We start from the raw sequence: 19,778 nt of genomic DNA on the forward strand, positions 1-19,778 counted from the left end.
ATAGCAGGTATCATTGTATAAAAGGAAGACAAAAGTGAGTAGAGGTTATCCTAATTCAACCATTCATAAACCTAAACAATTTTAACTTAAATGAAAAGCCTGGACAGTTTTATTCTACTAAATTCCACTATTTCCTTTATCAACGAGCCTTTAAAAACTCTTAGAAAGTAAATATTTTCTGAATTTAAGACAGAGAGGGTGACCTTTTCATCCTACTGCCCTTTCTGTAAAAGTATCTATGCAATTTGAAACAGAATTATACTGCCAAAACACCAGTTTTATTTCCTCAGCTCCTCCCCAAAAGAAGAAATACTCCTAGAAATTCTCACAGAGGATGATTGTCACAGGAGAAGTCATTATGCCTTGAAAGAAAATTTAAACTGACAGAGACATACACATATTTCAATATTGGTAAAAGGAGTTGAGTTTCTGATGAGGGTCCCCAACCCCAAACTTCCCCTATTTGAGGCTCACTTGAGTACTTCTTATTTTTGCTAGAGACAGAACTGGTAGATTTCATGTGGGGATCCATATGAGATTAATCCTTCATATAGGATTCGTATGAGGTGGACAATCATCGAGAAAGGCATAGTGATGGAACCTGCACATCCTGATTATCTGTCCTGTAATTTAAGCACACACATCTATCATAAGCTTTATGCTCTGACAGGCATAAACAATAAAGGGACTATCACCATATTCACTTCAGAAGTAACTGAATTCTATATCCTTCTACCTCTATTCCTCTGATTTAAAAAAAAAAATTGAAAAAAAATGTATGAGTGGTCATTTGTGGTTCTATTTGAGCTGATTAAAATGTCCAAAAGAAACAGGAAGAAAACAAAGAAGAGATTGTATTTCAAACCAACAGTAATTATTTTTATTATTATTATTATTTTAACATGAATTTTAAGCTGTAAATCAATGCAACTGAAAGTCTTTGCAAGAGTAAGTTGCCTTCCAAACAGGAAACTGGGATGAAATTTTCTCAGACTGTCAGAGGATTGATTCAAGAAGTGAAACTTCATATTCTCAAGAAAAAGTCTTCCTTGTTCAGATATATTAAAAAAGATTTTAAACATGACTTTGTAGCAAATGTAATTTTTTTTGGCAAAAGAAGAAATGATGATTCTTTCTTAAATATATGATTTTTTTCCCAAGAAATCCAAGCACTTTTTAAAGAGACAGACACCACCATTATGCAGGTTGAAATTCTGTCCTTACTAACCTGTTTTTCACCAGAATGTTTCAATATATGGAAACACAGCATAAATTTATGTAATAAGAAGAGTGTGATCAATTGTGTTTTAAAACAGTATTTGATTTTTATCTGTCTGCCAAGTGTAGTAAAATGAGGAGCTTTTACTTGTTTCTGTATGCACACAAAACTAAACTGACTTCACTTCATCACTGACAGATTCACAGTTAGAAAGAAAAGTTTTCTGTGGATTTGTTACAGCCCCTGTTACCTCCAATAATTGCAGAGTCACTTCTGATTGCATTAGCTAAGGGCTTTCCCTCATCTATTGGTCCAGAGTGATCTGCAGAAAAAAAAAAAAAAGACAAACAGAAGACGTGGTTTTTTTTAAGAAATTCTCACAGTCACAGTTCATTTACAATACGATACAGTGGCAGTAGCACAGGTCAGTAAGCATGCATAGAACATCAATGTAGGTATCTTTGCAGAGATAAAAAGAAAAATGTAAACATTCAGATGAAAAGAGAAAGGCTAGAGAAAAGGAAGTAAGTACATATAAAAGAGAATTATTTACAAACTATTCCTGAGATGTTAACCCACATGGAAAAATAAAAAGTCAGTTGTGATTCAGGTCATGAGTATTCTATTTGGATTTTGCTTCAGTGATCAGAACAAGTGATAACCATATGCTACCTGCAAATGAATGGGTTGTTTCACTTGATGTTGAGTCAGCTCCAGTTAAAGTACCACAGTTGGATTCAGTGAAACGCCCTTTTACAATGACAGGGGCTGAGCTGCTGTGGTCTAGTGCAGCCTTCAAAGGAGCAATGTGGTTGAACTGCACTGAAGATAGACAGCCAACAAACCCCTGAGAGTTTGCCTTCATAGTCTCCTCATCTATATCACTGTTTTCTGTTAATCAAAAGGAACAGAACACAATTAATCATAGTGCAAATGTACAAAATAAAGTGTCAGAAGAATAAATGAATAATTAACCTGTGTTCCTCTGAGTATATTTGAGTTGCAGCAACATATGTAGATTCACTGAATCTCTTTCTTGTCTGACTTTAATGAATACAGAGTCAGATATATTCACACCCCCCCACCCCTTACTTTTGAACAGATGACAGCTGCTAATCTGCTAAGGGAAATACTTTTAAATTCGTATAGCGAGTTCCAAAGCAAAAAGCTTCTATTGTAAATAAAGTATTTAAATTAAAATACAACAATTTTTCATTCTGTGAAAATATAAGACTGAAGAATTAATTCCAGAAAAATGCATTTTATTGGATTTCTTCTCATAAATAAATGTTTTTGGAACATATTCATTCTATAGACATATATGCCTACTCCATTTCAGCACCATCAAGTCTGTCAAAGCAAAAACCCTGAAGATCTCAGGTTGTCAGGTCCTGGAAATCCATCAAGATATTTTCTGTGAAATTTTAAAAAAATAATACTGTTCCAATTCACTAGTCATTTTAAAACATGATACCATTATTGATACCACAAAGGGGAAGGAAAAAAAAGAAAGATACTCCTCACTTTTTCTCTTGAGTTACCTTTCTGAACGCACGTGAAAAGTACTCTGCATGTTAGAACTCAATTAATTCACTGGTAATGCTCACTAAAGCACCACTTTTGATGCAGAAAACAAACAGTTTATTCACTTTGGCAGTTCTAATTTAAGCAAAAACTCTGGAAGTACTAGTTATAAAAGGAGAACTCATAAGGGAAGTATATTTGCAAATAAAATAGGAATTTAGTCTCATTAATTTTCACTTCCAACATGTTCTGGAACCCTCCAATGAACTTGTGACCTTTACAATAACTACTATAATAACTTTAAGTTTTACAGTGCTCTCCTTAAAATTTAGGTTAATAGTGAAAACCAGGATAAGGTGTTCAGGTAGAATGTTTCAAAATAGCAGAGTACCATTTTTTTTCAACTAATCTCTGCTTATTGCACTGATTATGGACTATAAGATGGAAGGATATCAGACAAAAGTCTGCTCACCTACACTGATGGATTACATAAGATGTTGGCTGTTTAACTGTCCCTGCTTTCTTTGCAGCTGTTTTCATTATCTGCCTCTATGCACTGAAGGATCTGCTAGGATGGGATTATTTTAAGAAAAAGATTAGTACTGAAGTGGCAAGAAAACATTTTCACAACCCCCCTATCATAAAAATATATACATCTAAATATGAGTCAGATTGAAAATCTCAAGAGGAAAGGGGTCTCTATTATTTTTTTGTTCCTATACAAATCCTTTACTAAACTACATATATGTATAATAGAAAAGGAAATATTCTGAATCCTTTGATTTCAATTGACTCCTTAACTAGAAAATATTGCTGGATAAAGTAAGGCTTTATATTGGATCAGGCAATCTTGATGATAAAAGTGAAAGGGCTTCGGGAAGACCACCATCATCCACTTTCCTCCTAAAGTAAAATTTAAGTGACTGAAAGTGGCACTCATAAACACTCAGAAGTTGTTTATTTTATATTACAGTAAACTGAAGTTATGCTTCCTTAAGTGTTAGAGGTTAGGTTTCTTTCCTGCTGTTACCTATTACTTATACAATTTTTTTCCCATAAGTTGCTAGGAAACACTAACGACTGGGTACTTAACAAAGCACAAGAAGTGGCCAAGCTCAGGGGAGGAGGGCATATGGTTGCACTTCTTTATCTGGGAGTTTCTTTCCAAGGGGCAGAGAACTGGGGCTGGGGAATTCGCTGCTGCACTGGAGCCCAGCCCTGAGCTGCTTCTTTGCCGAGGGTGAGCCTTTGTTCGTGAGAGCAGCCACTGAACTGAGACCTCATTATGACCCACCTCTCTAAAAGAGGGACCCATCCCCTCTGCTCGGGTGCCGGGGTCCTGAGCTCGCCTGTCCCTGCCCTGCTGGGAGCCGCCGCCCCCGCTGCCCCCGCTGCTTCTTCGGCACTGCTCCGAGTTTTCACTGCAGCCCCGCACCCCCTGCCTGCCGAGACTCCTGCCGTCCCAGCTTGGTGCTCCTCAGAGTCCTGCTGGGGCACCGGGATCGGCTCCCCAGGGTTTGTGGAGCGAAGCCTCTCTCCCCTCCCTTCCCGTCCGGGCCCAGCCGCCATCACGGCGCTCCGAGCCCGCGCACAGCGCCCCCTGCAGGCGCGGGGGAATCAGCGCCCCCGCCCCGCCCGCCGGGAGCCAGCAGCGCCCCCTGCCGGCCGCGCCCGGCACTGCAGCCGAGGGAAAGCGCCCGGGCCGGGAAGGGCGGGGCCGGGCCCGGCTCTGCGCGGTGTCAGGGCCGCAGCCGTGCTTGGTCGTTTGCTTTATCGCGCACACTGGCAAAGAACTGTTATTCCTTCCTCATCTCTTTGCCTGAGAGCCCCTTAATGTCAGAATTATAATAATTTAGAGAAAAGGGGTTTCCATTTTCCATTCCAACGGAGGCTCCTGCCTTCCTTAGTGGACACCTCTCTTTCAAAACCAAGACATTAAGTATCTCATTAGAAGTTCATTTCTAAGAGTACCCAAGCTTACCCTAGACAAAATCACTCCACCTACATTGTCTTAAAAAAAAAAAACCCAACAAAAAAAGATCCCTCAAAAGTAAAACACACTCAGTAACTCTGGTTCAACTATTTGTCTTTGTGAAGTAGTCAAACAGAAAGTCAGCAGACATACAGCTCCTATCAGAACATTTTAAGACAAGAACTGTGATGTCTTCTAATAGGTTTATGTCTTATATTACATCACCCAAAACTGCACATCTTGAGGTGAGGCCATTCCATTGCAATCCCCTCCCTTGCCTGGCTGGTGATGCTGTGCCTGACGCACCCCAGGACAGGGTTGGCCCTCCTGGCTCCCAGGACACTGCAGACTCATGTTCAACATGTCATTGACCAGGACACCGAGGTCCCTTTCTGCAGTGCTGCCTTCCAGCACCTCATTTCCCATTATTCCTTACATCCAGCTACAAACTCTGGAACCTGTTTTGTTAAACTTCATACAGCTGGCAACTGCCCAGCCCTCTAATTTGTTACTGTCTCTCTGCAGGGCCTCTCTGCCTTCAAGGGAATCAATAGATCCTTTTAATTTAGTATCATTGTCAAACTTACTGTACCTTCAAGTCCTGCATCCAAGTCATTTATGAAGATGTTAAAGAGCACAAGGCTGAGAATGTAGCCCTGTGGAACCCCACCCATGACAGGTGCCCAGCCTGATGTCACCCCATTCGCTGTAACCCTTTGTGCTTAACCTGTTAGCCAGCTGCTCACCTACCACATGATGTGTTTATCCAGCTGTGGGCTGGACATTTTGTCCAGAAGGATCCTGTGAGAGACATCTTCAAAATAAGTACTGAAAAGGATCAGTACATCAGCTGGCTTCCCTTGATCAACAAGGGATGTTTATGTTGTCATAAATGGAAATTGGGTTTGATAAGCAGGACTTTCCTCTCATGGACCTGTACTGGCTATGACTAATGACTGCATTGCCCTTCAGCTGTTTTTCAATGCCTCCTAGAATAATCTTCTCCGTAGCTATATCAGGCATTGAAGTGAGACTAACAGGCCTGTAGCTCCATGGGTCAGTCTTATATACCCTTATTGAAACCTGGGACAACATCAGCAAGCTTCCCATCAACTGGAACTTTTAGAGATTCCATCATTCAAAGAGAGGCCTGGCAGTGACATCAGTCAGCTCTTTCAGTATTACTGCTTGAATCCCAACAGATCCAGTAGACTCACAGGGATCCAGCTAGAGCAGGAGGTTCTGCACAAGTTTTGTTTGAACAAAAACCTGTCATGTTCAAATGCAGAAGATCTCAGAAAAGTACTTCTCCAACCGAAGATAATTCTTTAAAATAAAAAGCTTCCTTGTGTGGTTTTCGGGGACAATATTTTCATGCACAAGAAATACATGATCTCACATTTTGTTAACTCCTTGTGTTTAGACCTCTTCACTGCAACAAACACTCATTACCTTTTTGCTCTGCCTTTGTGAAGTCTTCTTCAGTCTCTGCATAGGACTTCACAGAAATCAGAACCTTAAGCAATCAGATTTCTAAGAAAAATAGTAACTCCTTTGAAACGGGGAGAAATATGTTTTCTTCAGGACAGATTCTGAGACAAATTGGGCTGACTGTCCCCCAGGTCATTGTAACTCTGTGCTTTGCACTGCTGTGTCATTGTAAAGTCATCATATAACTGAATAAAATCCCACCTCTGAATTTTTGTAACTGTATGGATCTTTAGAAGAGACAATATTGGTCCTGGTCAAAAGACCAATAGACTACTTTTCTAAAAATGTACAATTACATAAATTTAATAAAATGCATTTTTAAGTTAACAGATATAAGTTTGAATCTGATATTTTATAACAAAGATAAAAGAAGTTTTCATTGTGTATTGGTCACCGTGGTATTAACCTTATGTGAATGTGACTGCAATAAACTACTACGCTTCAAAATATTATACATTCTTGATTCAATTTTGTCATCATATTTTAAAGTTTGGAAATATTTGTAACAATTTTCTTGTAAAAGTTTATATTTCAGCTAATATTGCTTTAAGGTTATGCATAAGTGATCATTCTCTTTTTCATTTTCTGTGCATATCTGCACACCAGTTCTCTTTTGGAGTGTGAGATTTATATAAAAAATCTACATTTCGAAAGTATATATTTCTGTTTGTGTTAGAGGTACTTAGTTTTCCAATAAGAAAACAAATCAGCTATACTGAGATTTTCCTCAAGATAACTAAACAATAATTAAGATTTTTTTATGGTCCATAAACATGGCTTCTGAACTACATTAATACATTTTAAGCAATTTAGCATTTGGTAATTATTCTCATTATAACTATTACTGTATGAATTTTATTATGTATTTTGAATCATTATTCTACCTTTTCTAGATAACACTCTCATAATTGAAAACAACAACCACCTATTTGACAGATAAATAATTAACTGGATCTCCTTATGCAAACATTTGTGTGCAACAGCTCAATGTTTAAATAGGGACTGGTTACAGGTGGTGCTCCTCTGGGCCCACACTGATACCATTTCTGTTCAACATCTTCTCTTATGACACCAAGAGTTGGATTGACTGCATCTGAAGCAACTCTGTGGACAACACTAAACTGAAGTGTTCAGTTGACACACTTGAGAGATGGAATGCCACCCAGAGGGACACTGACAGGCTTGAGGACTGGGACCAAGTGAATCTCATCAAATTCAACAACGGCAAGTACAAAGTTATGCACCTGCATCTGCACAACCGCCCTGCATCAATACAGATTTGGCAGGGCGAGGGGAATGGCTTGAGAGCAACCCTGAGGAGAAGGGCTTGGGGGTGTTGGTGGACAAGAAGCACAACATGGGCCAGAAATGTGCACTTGCAGCCCAAAAGCCGTTGGTATTCTGGGACTGTTCAGGGCCAGACTGGTTGCAGCTCTGACAAACCTGGTCTAGTGGAAGGTGTTTCTGCCTATTATAGGGGGTTGGAATGAGGTGAGCTTTAAGGTCTTTTCCATTCCAGGCCATTTGATGATTCTGGGCTGCATCCAAAGCATCGTGGCCAGCAGGGCTAGGGTAGTGACTCTGTGCCTCCCCTTGGCTCTGCTGAGACCCCACCTGGAACCCTGCATGCAGCTCTGGAGTCCCAGACAGGAAATACATGGACTTGTTAGAGCAAGTCTAGAGAAGGACTGTGAAGATGATCAAAATACCAGAGTAGCTCTCCTATAAAGAAAGACTGAGAAAGTTGGGGATGTTCAAGCCTGGAGAAGAGAAGTCTCCAAGGTGATTTTATAGCAGCCTTACAGTACCTAAAGGAGGCTACAAGAAGGCTGAAGACTGACATTTTATATGTGCATGTAGTAACAAAACAGAAAGAAAGCGCTTTAGACTGAACAGTTGTAGATTTAACCTGGAAATAAGGAAGAAATTCTATGCTGTGTGGGTGAAAGACGCTCGAACAGACTGCCCAGGAAGGCAGTGCATGTCCTCATGGGAAGTGTTCAAAGCCAGTGGATGAGACTTTGAATGACCTGGTCTGGATGAAGCTGTTCCAGCACACAACAGGGGTGTTGGAACTAGATGACCTTTTATGCCCTTTTCAACCTAAAACTTTCTATGATCCTATGAAATTACTTTAGAGGAAAGAGAAATAGCCTTTAAATTTGCAACAACACCAAATGTTCCTCTATCATTGCCGAAGAGAAAGGTTTGAAAATAACAAGATCTTGAGAATTTAAGTCCAGGCTATTGCTATTTCCTTTTAAGAAATGGTGATTGTAGATAGGTAAATTTCATTTTGATCATTACTGCAGAGAAACAGACATATTTTGAAGTATCATCATGAGACAAAGAATCTCCAACAAAGATTTGACTTACATTACCATATTCTTCACTGTTTACATCAAAATTTAATCACAGGAAGTTTTTCAAGTATGATACGTGATTAATAGTATTATATCATCTTTGTGTATGATTTCAATTTGATTTGTTTTTTCTCCAGAATAGAAAACAAAGTGGTGTTTCTTAATGCTTGATTGCAAAATGAGAGAGAAGTGTAAAATTATTTTTAATGGAACCCACTTGATCATTCTTTCAGGAAGCACTTATTTGTGATTATATCTGTATTTCCACAAGACTGAAGTTTCTACTTTGATTGTGACTCTGTGTCTAAGTAAATCCAAACAATAAATGTCTTTCAATGACATTTGCATTGCTTTTTTTTCATGCCCCATGATGACATTTGATACATTTTAGAAAACCGTGCAGTTTTAGATCTGCTGTGGTGCTCCACTTACCTATAATCTTCCCAAGTGTAAGAGACTTGATTGCATTGAATTCTGTGCCTGAAGACAGAATAAACTTCATTCTTTCATTCTGGTTAACCTATAGAATGATAGAGTGAGGAACAAAGTAGAATAATAGAAGAGGTAGTAGTCAATATTTTCAAAAAAGCAGGTAAGATTGAGGCTAAAAATAAGAAGGTCTGAGGGAAGTATTTATTATTTATAGCATAAAAACTCATCAGGAACTAGATAATCATCTTCCTTAGATCACTGATTATAACTGATATTCTTAAGCATCCCACTTAATAAGCCTTTATTTATCATAGTAATTTGGCTGATTCTTTCTTTTTCACCTTTAAGAGGAATAAAAAATAGCAAACCTTTAAGAATATGAATATTTTCATTTTAAAAAGGCACTCAATATTTAACTTCATAAAGATCAAATATTATATTGCAAATATTCTGCCTCTCAGGGTATCTCTAGGACAACTTCAAGCCAAGTACCATTACCCAAGTTCTAGCCTCAAAATACTAAATTATAACATGCAGGTATCTTGAATTAAAAAAAAAAATAAAAAGACTTTTTGCATGTTAGTATTAACAAAATAAATGTTTCTATTTTACCATGAAATTTCCACAAAAATAACAAAAATATCCTCCTTAATAGCCACATTCTTTTGATGATGTAAAAGAGACCAAAGAAAAATTTTAAAACAGACTTAAATTATTATCTGTGTGGTGGTAATATATTTGTACTGTAGTTTGATGTATAATTTAACTAAAAGAACTGAAAATGCAAGACCCAAAACAACCAACAGCAGTCACACTCATTTATCAAATTTTGAAATTTAACCATCAAACAATAAGCTGCATTTTCATGTAAAATTAGGAGGTGATATTTGCCTTAAATGCACATCAAAGAGATTGGCTAAGATTAATTTTGTCTGTGCATCATGAGAGTGTTAACTTTACTTTGATTACTTAAGATATTAAGGCACATTTTATTTGGGGGTAATTGCCTTGTTGCAAGTATTTACTGCATTTTGCTTGTCTACTTTTTTATGATAATCCACTTTTTTCCCCCACCCCTAACGGAATTACCTCTACAAAAAGTGTTTCCTCCTCTCTATTAATTTTCACATGTTGTAGTTGTCCATCAGCCATGCTTTTGAAACTGATGCTGAAGATATCAGGATCTTGATGGCTATCTAGCTTGTACCTAATTTGTAAACTTCCTGCGAGGATAAAGAGACAAAAGGTGTAGTACACTACATAACCTATAAGCAGTATAGATCATGCATTTTATGATATATTATATACTATACAACATATGATAAACAATTTATGAACTAACATGCTTCACAGGGTTACTGCAAGGGCAAATCAAATGCTTGATTTGTTTAAGGACTTAGCCGTAAGAAATGGATATAAGTGAGAAATTAAAGGTAACAGAATGAGTCATAGCAATATTGGAAACAGGACATAGTTGCAAGAATAGTCATAAACTGTCTCAATTTTGATTATTGACTTAAAATTAGGGCAGAAATTTTATAATTACTTTCAAAATTCAGCTGAGAAAGACTCAGTCTGGTAGCTCTCATTATTGTGACTTATCAAATATAACTCATAATTCTTGAATAATGTTTTCCCTGTCCAGTCCTGTAAACCATTTGAAAATTAAATTGAATGCAGTGTACTAACTCCTAGATAATTTTCTATTCCTTATTGTTAACTCCCAGAATACCATCTGTACGCAAACAATCACACAAAGACTCAGAAGAGAACACAGAGGCAATGCAGTTTCCTGGTCAGGAATTCCTTTTCAGCTGTCGATGGACCACAACTTTCTACTCATGCTCTAGAAATAGACCCATGTCAGATCCAGGTCAGTCATGACCAACACATCTTCCATGTCATATGACGGGGAGTATAACACAGCTATTCTATATCCAAATATGTGTCTAGGAAAGCACAGAACCTTCCTTAAGCACAGAACCACAGTGATTGCAAAGAGTCTTTGATAAACCTGAAAATTTAACTCAGCCTGTGGGGATTTTTTACTTAAAAAAACCCCACCTAGATCTAGATGAAAGAATGGAAAAGAAAGATCTGACTAATAGTTAATGATCAGTTTAAATAGAAATATCAATAATGTTACATATATGTGTGTGTATATATATCTATATATATATATGTATGCATTTCATGGATATATAAGTAGCTTATGAAATAAATTTAATGAAATGACCTCTGATTAATTTGGGAAATGGGAAATAGAAAATGGACTTTAAAAAGTATTTTATTTCATAGTTTATTTTGAGGATGGCAATTAATAGGCCTCATGAGTAGAACACAGCTCAGATAAATTTTAATTTTCATTTCCAAACTTTAAAACCCAAACATTTCTAAAGAATTTTCAGAATTAAACATTTTTGGCAACATGATTAAAAAGCAGTAGTGAAAGTTGAAAGTACAGTAGGAGGAATGCTTTTCATGTGGGAAGGATTGCTTGATGCAGATGAAAAACAGATACCATCTAAAGAAATAACAGGACAATACGTAGTTCCAGATTCACATCTGGAAATCAGAGAGAATCCAAGCTGACAGTTGTGATGTTCATTAGTGTTTCCAGACATCCAGTCTCAAAACTCACCATTCCTGGTGAGAATGACTGAGAGGTATTCCTTGTAGAAGGAGCTGACGTAGAGCAGTAAGCTTGGTGTCCGTGTTGTTCGAAAGGCAAATGTAATTGCTTCCCTGGCCAGTGTCATGTCAGCATAGAAAGAAGAAGCATGAGAACTGGAATTTTTAGCTAATGTGTAGTATTCTTGAAAGTTGTATGTCACAGAAGTGCCAGTCCAAAAATAGGCAGAGATCTCTGAAACAAAAAGCAATTAAATATTTAAATATAATGCAAAATAACATTATAACATTATTATATTCTATTATTAATTAATTATTATATTATTAATACAGAGCCTTTTTTTTTTGGTTGGTTGGTTGGTTGGTATTTTTTTCCTTCTGCTACATCACAGAAGAAAATAAAATGTATTCTAGACTATTGTGATAAAGCTAAAAATAAATAAAAATTAAACTAGCATTTAGAACTACAGAGAAACTTAAGACACAACCTGGTCTAGGGCAAGAGCTCATTTAGATGTATGTCTTAAATATATGTTTCATGAAGAAATGCATTTTTTTCTATTGATCATCCTAGTCCTCAAGCACAATTTATTCTGTCTTGTATGTATAGTGCTCTTCGTATATTACAAAGTGGGTGCAGAAATTTGAATCCTAACATTTAGATCAGATTTGGTCAGAAACACATACGTGGTAGAAGAGACTGATCAGGTGGGAGGAAGAAAAGGAAAACAGAAACTAACTTATGCTCTTCTTATGTATGAATCACTTATAGAGGGCTTCTGTAATTGTGTGATTTCTGTTTTCTGCTAAAAGCAATTAATTGTCTTAGTGCTTTGGATCACACCTTTCACACTTTGGAGAAATTTCTTTATTATATAGGTCATCCCACACTTTTAGCAACAGAAGCTAGTCTGCCTCTGCTGAATATTACAGTGCGACCATTAGTCCCTTCTGATACTGAGGAGGAAAATGTCATTCCTCATACAATGGCATTAGAACTGCAGTGCTGAATACAGAAAGTCTGAAGACTTTGGGTCCCTCACTTTTGTGGTGGCAGTGATGACAGGGCAGATTTTGTGCTAATTTAGAGTAACATCAAGTTGTGGCGTATAACCTGCTTAGTACTTTGCAGAATGCATTTAACACATGGAGGAAGCAGGATTTTTTTGCAAATCTGAATTATATGCAAACACCAAAACTTCTAAATAAACTTTAATTTTTGAAATTCAGACTTGACGACTTGTGATCATCTACCAGTATGAAAACTTCACCAAAGAGCTGCTTCAAAAAGACTTGGAAAATGGGCTCAGTCCTGTTTGCAAAGATCTTACTTTCTTCTTACAGCAAAAAGTAGATTTAAGTTCTTCTGTTCCTTGGTTTGTTTTTCAGACTCAGTTGGTTTTGAGATTACTCTTGGGAAGACAGAAATCCAAATGCTTTACCACAAAAATATAGTTCCTAGATTTACTATAGTATCAAAGAATCAAAAAAAGTTGCATGAAGATGCTGATCCTCTCGGGTAATGTGGTTCCTTAAGTGGTATACATTGAAGTTATCTCTGAAAGAACAGTGTTTAGCAAAACTTACAGATATTGAGTAAACTCAGCTGAATATTTACCTACCTTATGTAAACCACATATTTTGCAAGGTGTAAGCATATATTTAAGGGGATTTGAAGATCTTGATCTGGACTGTATGGTCCTGTTTTCAATAACTGATAAAGCTAAAACACATACTTGCCTTTCTTACAGAATGGACCAGCATAGGCTGAGAAAGTGCAGTCACAGGAGAATCCACTGTACTTCTCTCTACATTTTCCACCGTTGTGACACAGGTTACCATAACTGCTACAATGTCCAGGGCAGCCTGGTTCAACTCCTGGCGTTATCTTTGCTCTCTCTTCCAGATCAAGGGCCATTCCATTCAACCGTAATGAACGAATGCATCCCAAAAATCCTTTCTGCCTGGATGCCGTTCCACCTGAAAATAAATTTATAGGAGCTTTTAAAACTTTTAAATAATTGATATGTAAAACAATCTTTACAGTTTACAGCCTATGAACAGTATATTATGACTTTCCAACACACAGGCTTATTCATATGGAAATATTTGTAAATAGCTTTAAAAGTATAGCTGATTTCTGTTTTGTCAAGTAATTACAGAGAGCCCTTGAAGTCTCTATTAATTCACAATAAAAGAGGAGGGGAGGGGAGGGGAGGGGAGGGGAGGGGAGGGGAGGGGAGGGGAGGGGAGGGGAGGGGAGGGGAGGGGAGGGGAGGGGAGGGGAGCTCTGTCTAGTATATTTGTTAGTGATTTGTATGAGTGTACCTGCAGTAAGTTTGGAGATGATATTATGCTGGGTGGGAGTGTTGATATGCTGAAGGGTAGGAAGGATCTGCTAGGGGATCTGGATTGATGGTCTAAGGTCAGTTGTGTGATGTTCAACAAATCAGAATTTTAGCAATTATACATGTTGGTCAAAACAACTTGATGCAAGTCTGTAGGCTTGGTTAAGAGTGAATGGAAAGCTGACTGCTGGAAAAGGATCTGGGTTTGCTGGTCAGCAGCTGAATATGAGCCAGCTCTGTCCAGGTGGCCAGGGATGATGGCATCCTGGCCTGTATCAGCAATAGGGTGGCAGCAGGAACAGGGCAGTGACTGTCCCCCTGTACTCAGCACTGGAAATGTCACACCTGGAGTGCTGTGTCCAGTTCTGGGCCCCTCACTACCAGAAACACTGAGGTGCTGGAACGTGTCAGGGGACAGGGAATGGAGTGGGTAAAAGGGTTAAGAGAGTTATTAATGAGAAAAGCAGCTGAGGGAATTGGGGTTGTTTGGCCTGGAGAAAAGGAGATTCATGGGTGACCTTATCACTCTCTAAAACTGCCAGAAAAGAGGGTGTAGCCAGATGGGGGTGGGCCTCTTCTCCCAGGAAAATAATGACAGAACAAGAGGGCATAACCTCAAACTGTGCCAGGGCATGTTCATGTTGGACATTAGGGAGAGTTTCTGCATGGAAAGGGTGATTAAGCATTGGAACAGACTGCTCAGGGATGTTGTTAATTCTCAACTCCTGGAAAAGTTAAAGAAATAACTGAATGTGGAATGTAGTCCTGTGATGATGTTGTGTTCATTCAAAGGTTGGACTTGATGAACTTGGAAGTATTTTCCAACCTTAATGATTCTATGATACCCATCAGCTGGTGTCTGTTCTGATACACTTTGTCTCAGAAGGAAGCTGTGTCCATTCTTCAATAATATGAAAGTTAATGCCCCTTATGCAGAGGAATACCAGCCAGGTTATATCTGACTACCAAGCAGAGCTAATAACTATACAGAGCAATCCTAAGAGTAATGAGAGTTGTTTTTCATTACTTTTTTCCACTGTTCCTTATTTTTAATGGATTTCATGAAAACTAACATTTTATTCGTTTGTGTTGCCTAGCAAGATGTGTAACCTACATACTATCTCTCTTGTCCTTTGCTGCGCAACCTACTGATGTTTCTTGTCCTTTTTCCTCTTTTAAAAAGTAAAAGCAGAAAATATTCCACAATGTGTGAGACTGTAAACTACAATTCTCATACGTTTCCAGTTCTCCTTTGGATAAATGCTTCCATGTGATCATCCATTTAAAGTTTTTTCAGTTTCAAAGTTTGTATAATTATTGGTGTTACATGGAATATCTTGACATAGCTGTTGTTATTTCAGTTATAATGGGACAATAAGATCTGGTGGTGGCAATTTCATGTCATCCCTGTGATGGAAATGGCAAGAAATTTGAACTAGATTAAGGTGCCTATCAATCAATCAGTCCATAAGTCTATGATTCTATGGTTTGGAGGGCTGCTTTAGGCTTTAGCTCTGGTTTTGAAAAAAACAGAGTGTATATATAACTTCTTTACTTCTTCATAAGAAGTAAAGACTGTTTTAGCCTGAAGTAATCACAGTCTTCATGATATTGACTGAGTAATGAGTGACTCAAGAAGGTACTAGATTTCCAAGATGACATTAAGTAAAGAGTGTCTCTGCTAATGTCATTCTAAGAAACTCTATTTCATTTTTCTCTAGATCCTTTAATTAATCCCAGATCTTTGTGAATTTTCAGAATGAAAAAACATGCAGAACATGAAACCAGATGCAAAACAAAGTCACAACTCGAGTACAATTATTCACCTGAACATTATCTGAAGAAAACAAGCTAGACTACTTACATGTAGATAAGTCAAAACTGTTTTTATGTTGTCAGCTCCATAAAAGACATGAACAAGAGTATATAATTTTACTCAGATTTGCCACACTATTTGACAAAAAAAAAGGTTACTCTATTCAATAGCCAAAAAGGCGTCAGGAAGTGCAACTCTTTATACAGAATAGTATTATATTTTTAGGAGGAGGATTAGAAGAACTGGAGACCAACTAAGCGTCTAAATAATTTTAAAAGTCTTTAGGTTTGATAGTGCCAAAACACCTATAGAATTAGACCATTTCTTTGATCTAATTTCAGTTATTCATATAATAGCAGTTATGTAGCAAGTCAAGTCAGAGAACAGCAATACATTTTACTCTAGTAGAGTAAATAGAAATCTTATCTTTCCATTGGTAGATCTAGTGCATTACTGTGAATACAAACCAAGCTCAAAACTTCTAACTCCACTGGAACTAATATAGGGGATATTTTTTTTTGGTTATGGAATCCTCTATGCTTTTAATCAAAATATAAAATTCTTCAATGTTTGGTCTAGTCTCCATCTTTTTCTCTTGATACCTTTTGAGGTACAGGTACAATTTCTTATCAGAGATAGAAGACTTGTCTCTTTATTTAATTTTTTTCATAACCATTAACATTTTTTGTAGCTACAGTTTAAGAACTCTATTGCCCTTAAATGTATTCCTCCCCAACAAAAAGCAAATAAAGCTTACATTAATTTAGTATGAGTCTCTCAGAGCAGGCATAAAAAAAAAAACCTTTTTAAAAGTAGGGTCAGGTTTAAATGCTTGTATACTATACAATATATATTTACACCAGAGACTTATGAATTCATAATAAGTCAATATTACATTAAGAACACTACTGTGGATATAACACATAGCTCTATATAGCTTTCTGTAATAGTGAAAAAAACCCCAAAAACTAATGAATTCTATTTACTCCATTTCTACTTTTCAGCATTTTATCCAAATGCCCTAATGTCATGTTTCAACCTGAGAAGCTGTGGATAAAGAGACACAACAAAATTTCCTTGAAATTACAGAAATGGCAGAACTTCCTTTAGTAAATTACATCCTCTCAAAAAAGGGTGCAAGTCTACATCCTTGAATCCTTGGTCCTTCAAACAACCCACAAAGGAAGTAAACTTCATTTGAAATCATCCTGGAGAAACTATTGGCCAAGGTGCTTTGAGATCTACAATCTCAAAATAGTGAATATCTGCACAGATTTTTTACGAAGTCTCTCATGTCATCATACAAAGTGTTTTCAAAAGATCTGGTTGGCAACATTTTTTCTTCCACTCCTCACCCCAACATTTTCTTATTTGTATTACGATAATTAGGAAATATTTTGTGGAGTGCCTACCTACAAACAGCTGGCTGTTGAGTTGCAAGCGAATATGTCCGTCAGGTGGAGCACTGTGAGATTTTTGAGGAAATTGATCTATTTGTAAGGAAGCCTCTTTGACATTTCGTTCAACCTTCACATAATGCCATTGGTTGTCATTTAAGAAATTGCGTGATTGCACTATGACTTCACTCGGTCCATTTCCCACGTCAAAGGAAAAAGCCACTTCAGATGGAGCTAGAAAGAGGATAGTAGTAGCAGACATTTAAATTATTTTATAATTAATTGGGTCACAAAATAATTAATAGCAGAACAAGCTACTTTAAGGTTTAGCCTACTATTTCATGGGATAAGACTGACTGTTTTAGAGGAACAGTTTACTTCAGGGGCCTGCAGCTCATTCTTCACACTCACTGACAGCAAGAGCAATGATTTATGCACCGCATGGAAACCAATCACTTTGCGGACCCCTGGAGAGCATAGTAGTCAAGAAACAGTGAAATATGCTAGCCTTGTGATTTTTCAGTTTGGATGAAATGTATCTCTTGATTACATGCTAATTGATTGCTGTTGTTAACTACATTTAAATTATCACAAATATAATCCAACCAGCATCTTCTACTCTCTAATAGCTTTTGTTATTTATTCATATAGCCTCTATGAACATCAGAGGGAAGATTTTGATGTAGTATATAAAATTATTATTTAAATTGAGTTCTTCTCTGAGCAAATTTCACATTACACAGTTTCATAGTTTGCCTAGGAAATCACTGAATCTTTGCAGGTCAAAATAAAAACATGAGGTATATGTCAGAATACCAAAAATCTGAAAATTGTGAATATTCTATCTGAAAGTCTTTCTTTCATATATTCAAAGACAATCATGTATGAAAAAGTATTCCCTAGACAATGTATAGCCACAATTTTTTATTATTAAAGATTTAATTAAAGGAGAATAGAGAAGATTCCATGAATCCAGTGTGGGGGCTTCTGTATTGTCTCAGCAATAACATCAACATGCAAACTAGTCATGCCTTCAGCTTATCAGTCTCAGTTTTAATCTATTTCATCCTCTGTCTTCAGTGGTCAGTATATTTTAACTTCACTGTGCCTCACTTGTGCCCTGAAGTAGTGGATTGGTGGCAGGAGGAATGAACCATTCAAAACCAAATATGTCTGTAGAACTGTAGTATTTGGTGAGTTTGGGGTTTCTTGCTTGCCCAGTATTTTTTTTTAACCCTTCCAAATTCCTGTGCCTTTTGAATGAAATCTCTTCAGTTTTACCTTCGAGGACAACAGGTTTATTTTGGATATTAATATTCAGTATATCATGTCTGGATTATTACTTGTGGAAAAACACATCTAAACTTTTGTTCGTACCAGTTTTTCTAAGCTGCCAAATAAGAGATCATGTAAAGTATTAGTAAGCCAAAGAAGGATTCCATGAATCCAAAAAAAAAACTTCCTACTTCATTGAATTCTGACTGAAAAGCAAAAAAATTAGGAATCAAGGGAATTAGAAAAGCTTCAAACAACATTTTAAAGAGGAATTAATTGAAATTTAAAAAAAAATATTCCATGAGTACTTTTACTTTATTTTCACTTTTTTAAAAGATATTAGATATTTTAAAACATTTAAATCCACTTTGGCCAAACTTTAGACTGAGTAATGTCACACATTTGCAATCCCTTAAGCCCTATATCTTGTTGCTATAAAGTGTTTGTCTATCTTAGTTGAACCTAAGGCAGAAAAGTAAAATGGGAAATACATAAACCATTTCACTTACTAAATAAAATGAAGTGTATTGTGCAGTCAATTTACAAATGGAATAACTTTTGTACTAATGACCTCTTCTGCCTAAAAATCAAGTTTTACATACAATAATAAATAATTGATAACTAAATATATTTCCTCAGTAACATAAATTAGTTTTAGGATAAATTTATTTTATTTAGAAAAAGCTGATAACTCACTCTTTCCTTATAGAGGGATAAAAGAAAAAAAGAAAAAAAAACAAACGAAAAAACAACCACACAGTAGGAGAAAAAAGCAACAGAAAATCTATGTGATTGGCTAAAAAGAATTTCTACTGAATGTTCCCTTCTGCAGAGAGGTCTTTGTAATCTTCTGGATACTATTGGAGTTAAGCCTGAAAGCACAAGTTCTGCTTTGAACTCACAGAATGGGCCTATTGAATAGCGTGTCAGAATGACAAATCTGATAAATAATGGTACTGTTTAAATTTTAAAGGCAAGAAAATGCATAATAAAGATTTTGAAATAACCACTGAAATAATGAATTATATTAGAACCACTAAAAAGCATTGCAGGAACTCTTATAACCATAGTGCATTCAAACATGGGCAGAGCCCATCTACAGACTGGCAAAGTGGAATGGAAGTTGATGGTAATCATGGAGAGTGGTCAGTGGCTAGCTGTGGCTAGAATGACTAACAGAAAATACAGCTACAGAGAACCATCCAGAGTGTTGATGTAAGTGTAAGCATCATGTGCAGAAGCAGAAAATGATTACCAACTAAAATGCTACAGGATGAAAAATCCTAGCTTTTTCCATAAAGGAAGCAGTT

The 19,778-nt window shown here is 36.8% G+C and overlaps 1 protein-coding gene across 6 annotated transcripts in view; it reads right to left on the minus strand.

The window, feature by feature from the left end:
• CNTNAP4 (contactin associated protein family member 4) overlaps window positions 1–19,778 on the minus strand; it is a 205,235-nt gene that overhangs the window by 8,593 nt on the left and 176,864 nt on the right. For 4 of the 6 annotated variants that reach the window (XM_064403135.1, XM_064403134.1, XM_064403139.1 and 1 more), the window contains 7 exons: window positions 17,209–17,427; window positions 13,373–13,612; window positions 11,643–11,867; window positions 10,091–10,224; window positions 9,002–9,089; window positions 1,892–2,110; window positions 1,470–1,541 (listed from right to left, as the gene is read on the minus strand). In XM_064403135.1, coding sequence (XP_064259205.1) covers window positions 1,470–1,541; window positions 1,892–2,110; window positions 9,002–9,089; window positions 10,091–10,224; window positions 11,643–11,867; window positions 13,373–13,612; window positions 17,209–17,427 — 1,197 coding nt within the window. Of the gene's footprint in view, window positions 1–1,469; window positions 1,542–1,891; window positions 2,111–3,215; window positions 3,312–9,001; window positions 9,090–10,090; window positions 10,225–11,642; window positions 11,868–13,372; window positions 13,613–17,208; window positions 17,428–19,778 lie in introns of those variants that run through there. The other 2 variants (XM_064403137.1, XM_064403136.1) reach the window with 2 other exon arrangements.

The sequence above is a fragment of the Passer domesticus genome, chromosome Z (genome assembly GCF_036417665.1).
Source record: "Passer domesticus isolate bPasDom1 chromosome Z, bPasDom1.hap1, whole genome shotgun sequence".
In the NCBI taxonomy this organism is placed as follows: domain Eukaryota; kingdom Metazoa; phylum Chordata; class Aves; order Passeriformes; family Passeridae; genus Passer; species Passer domesticus.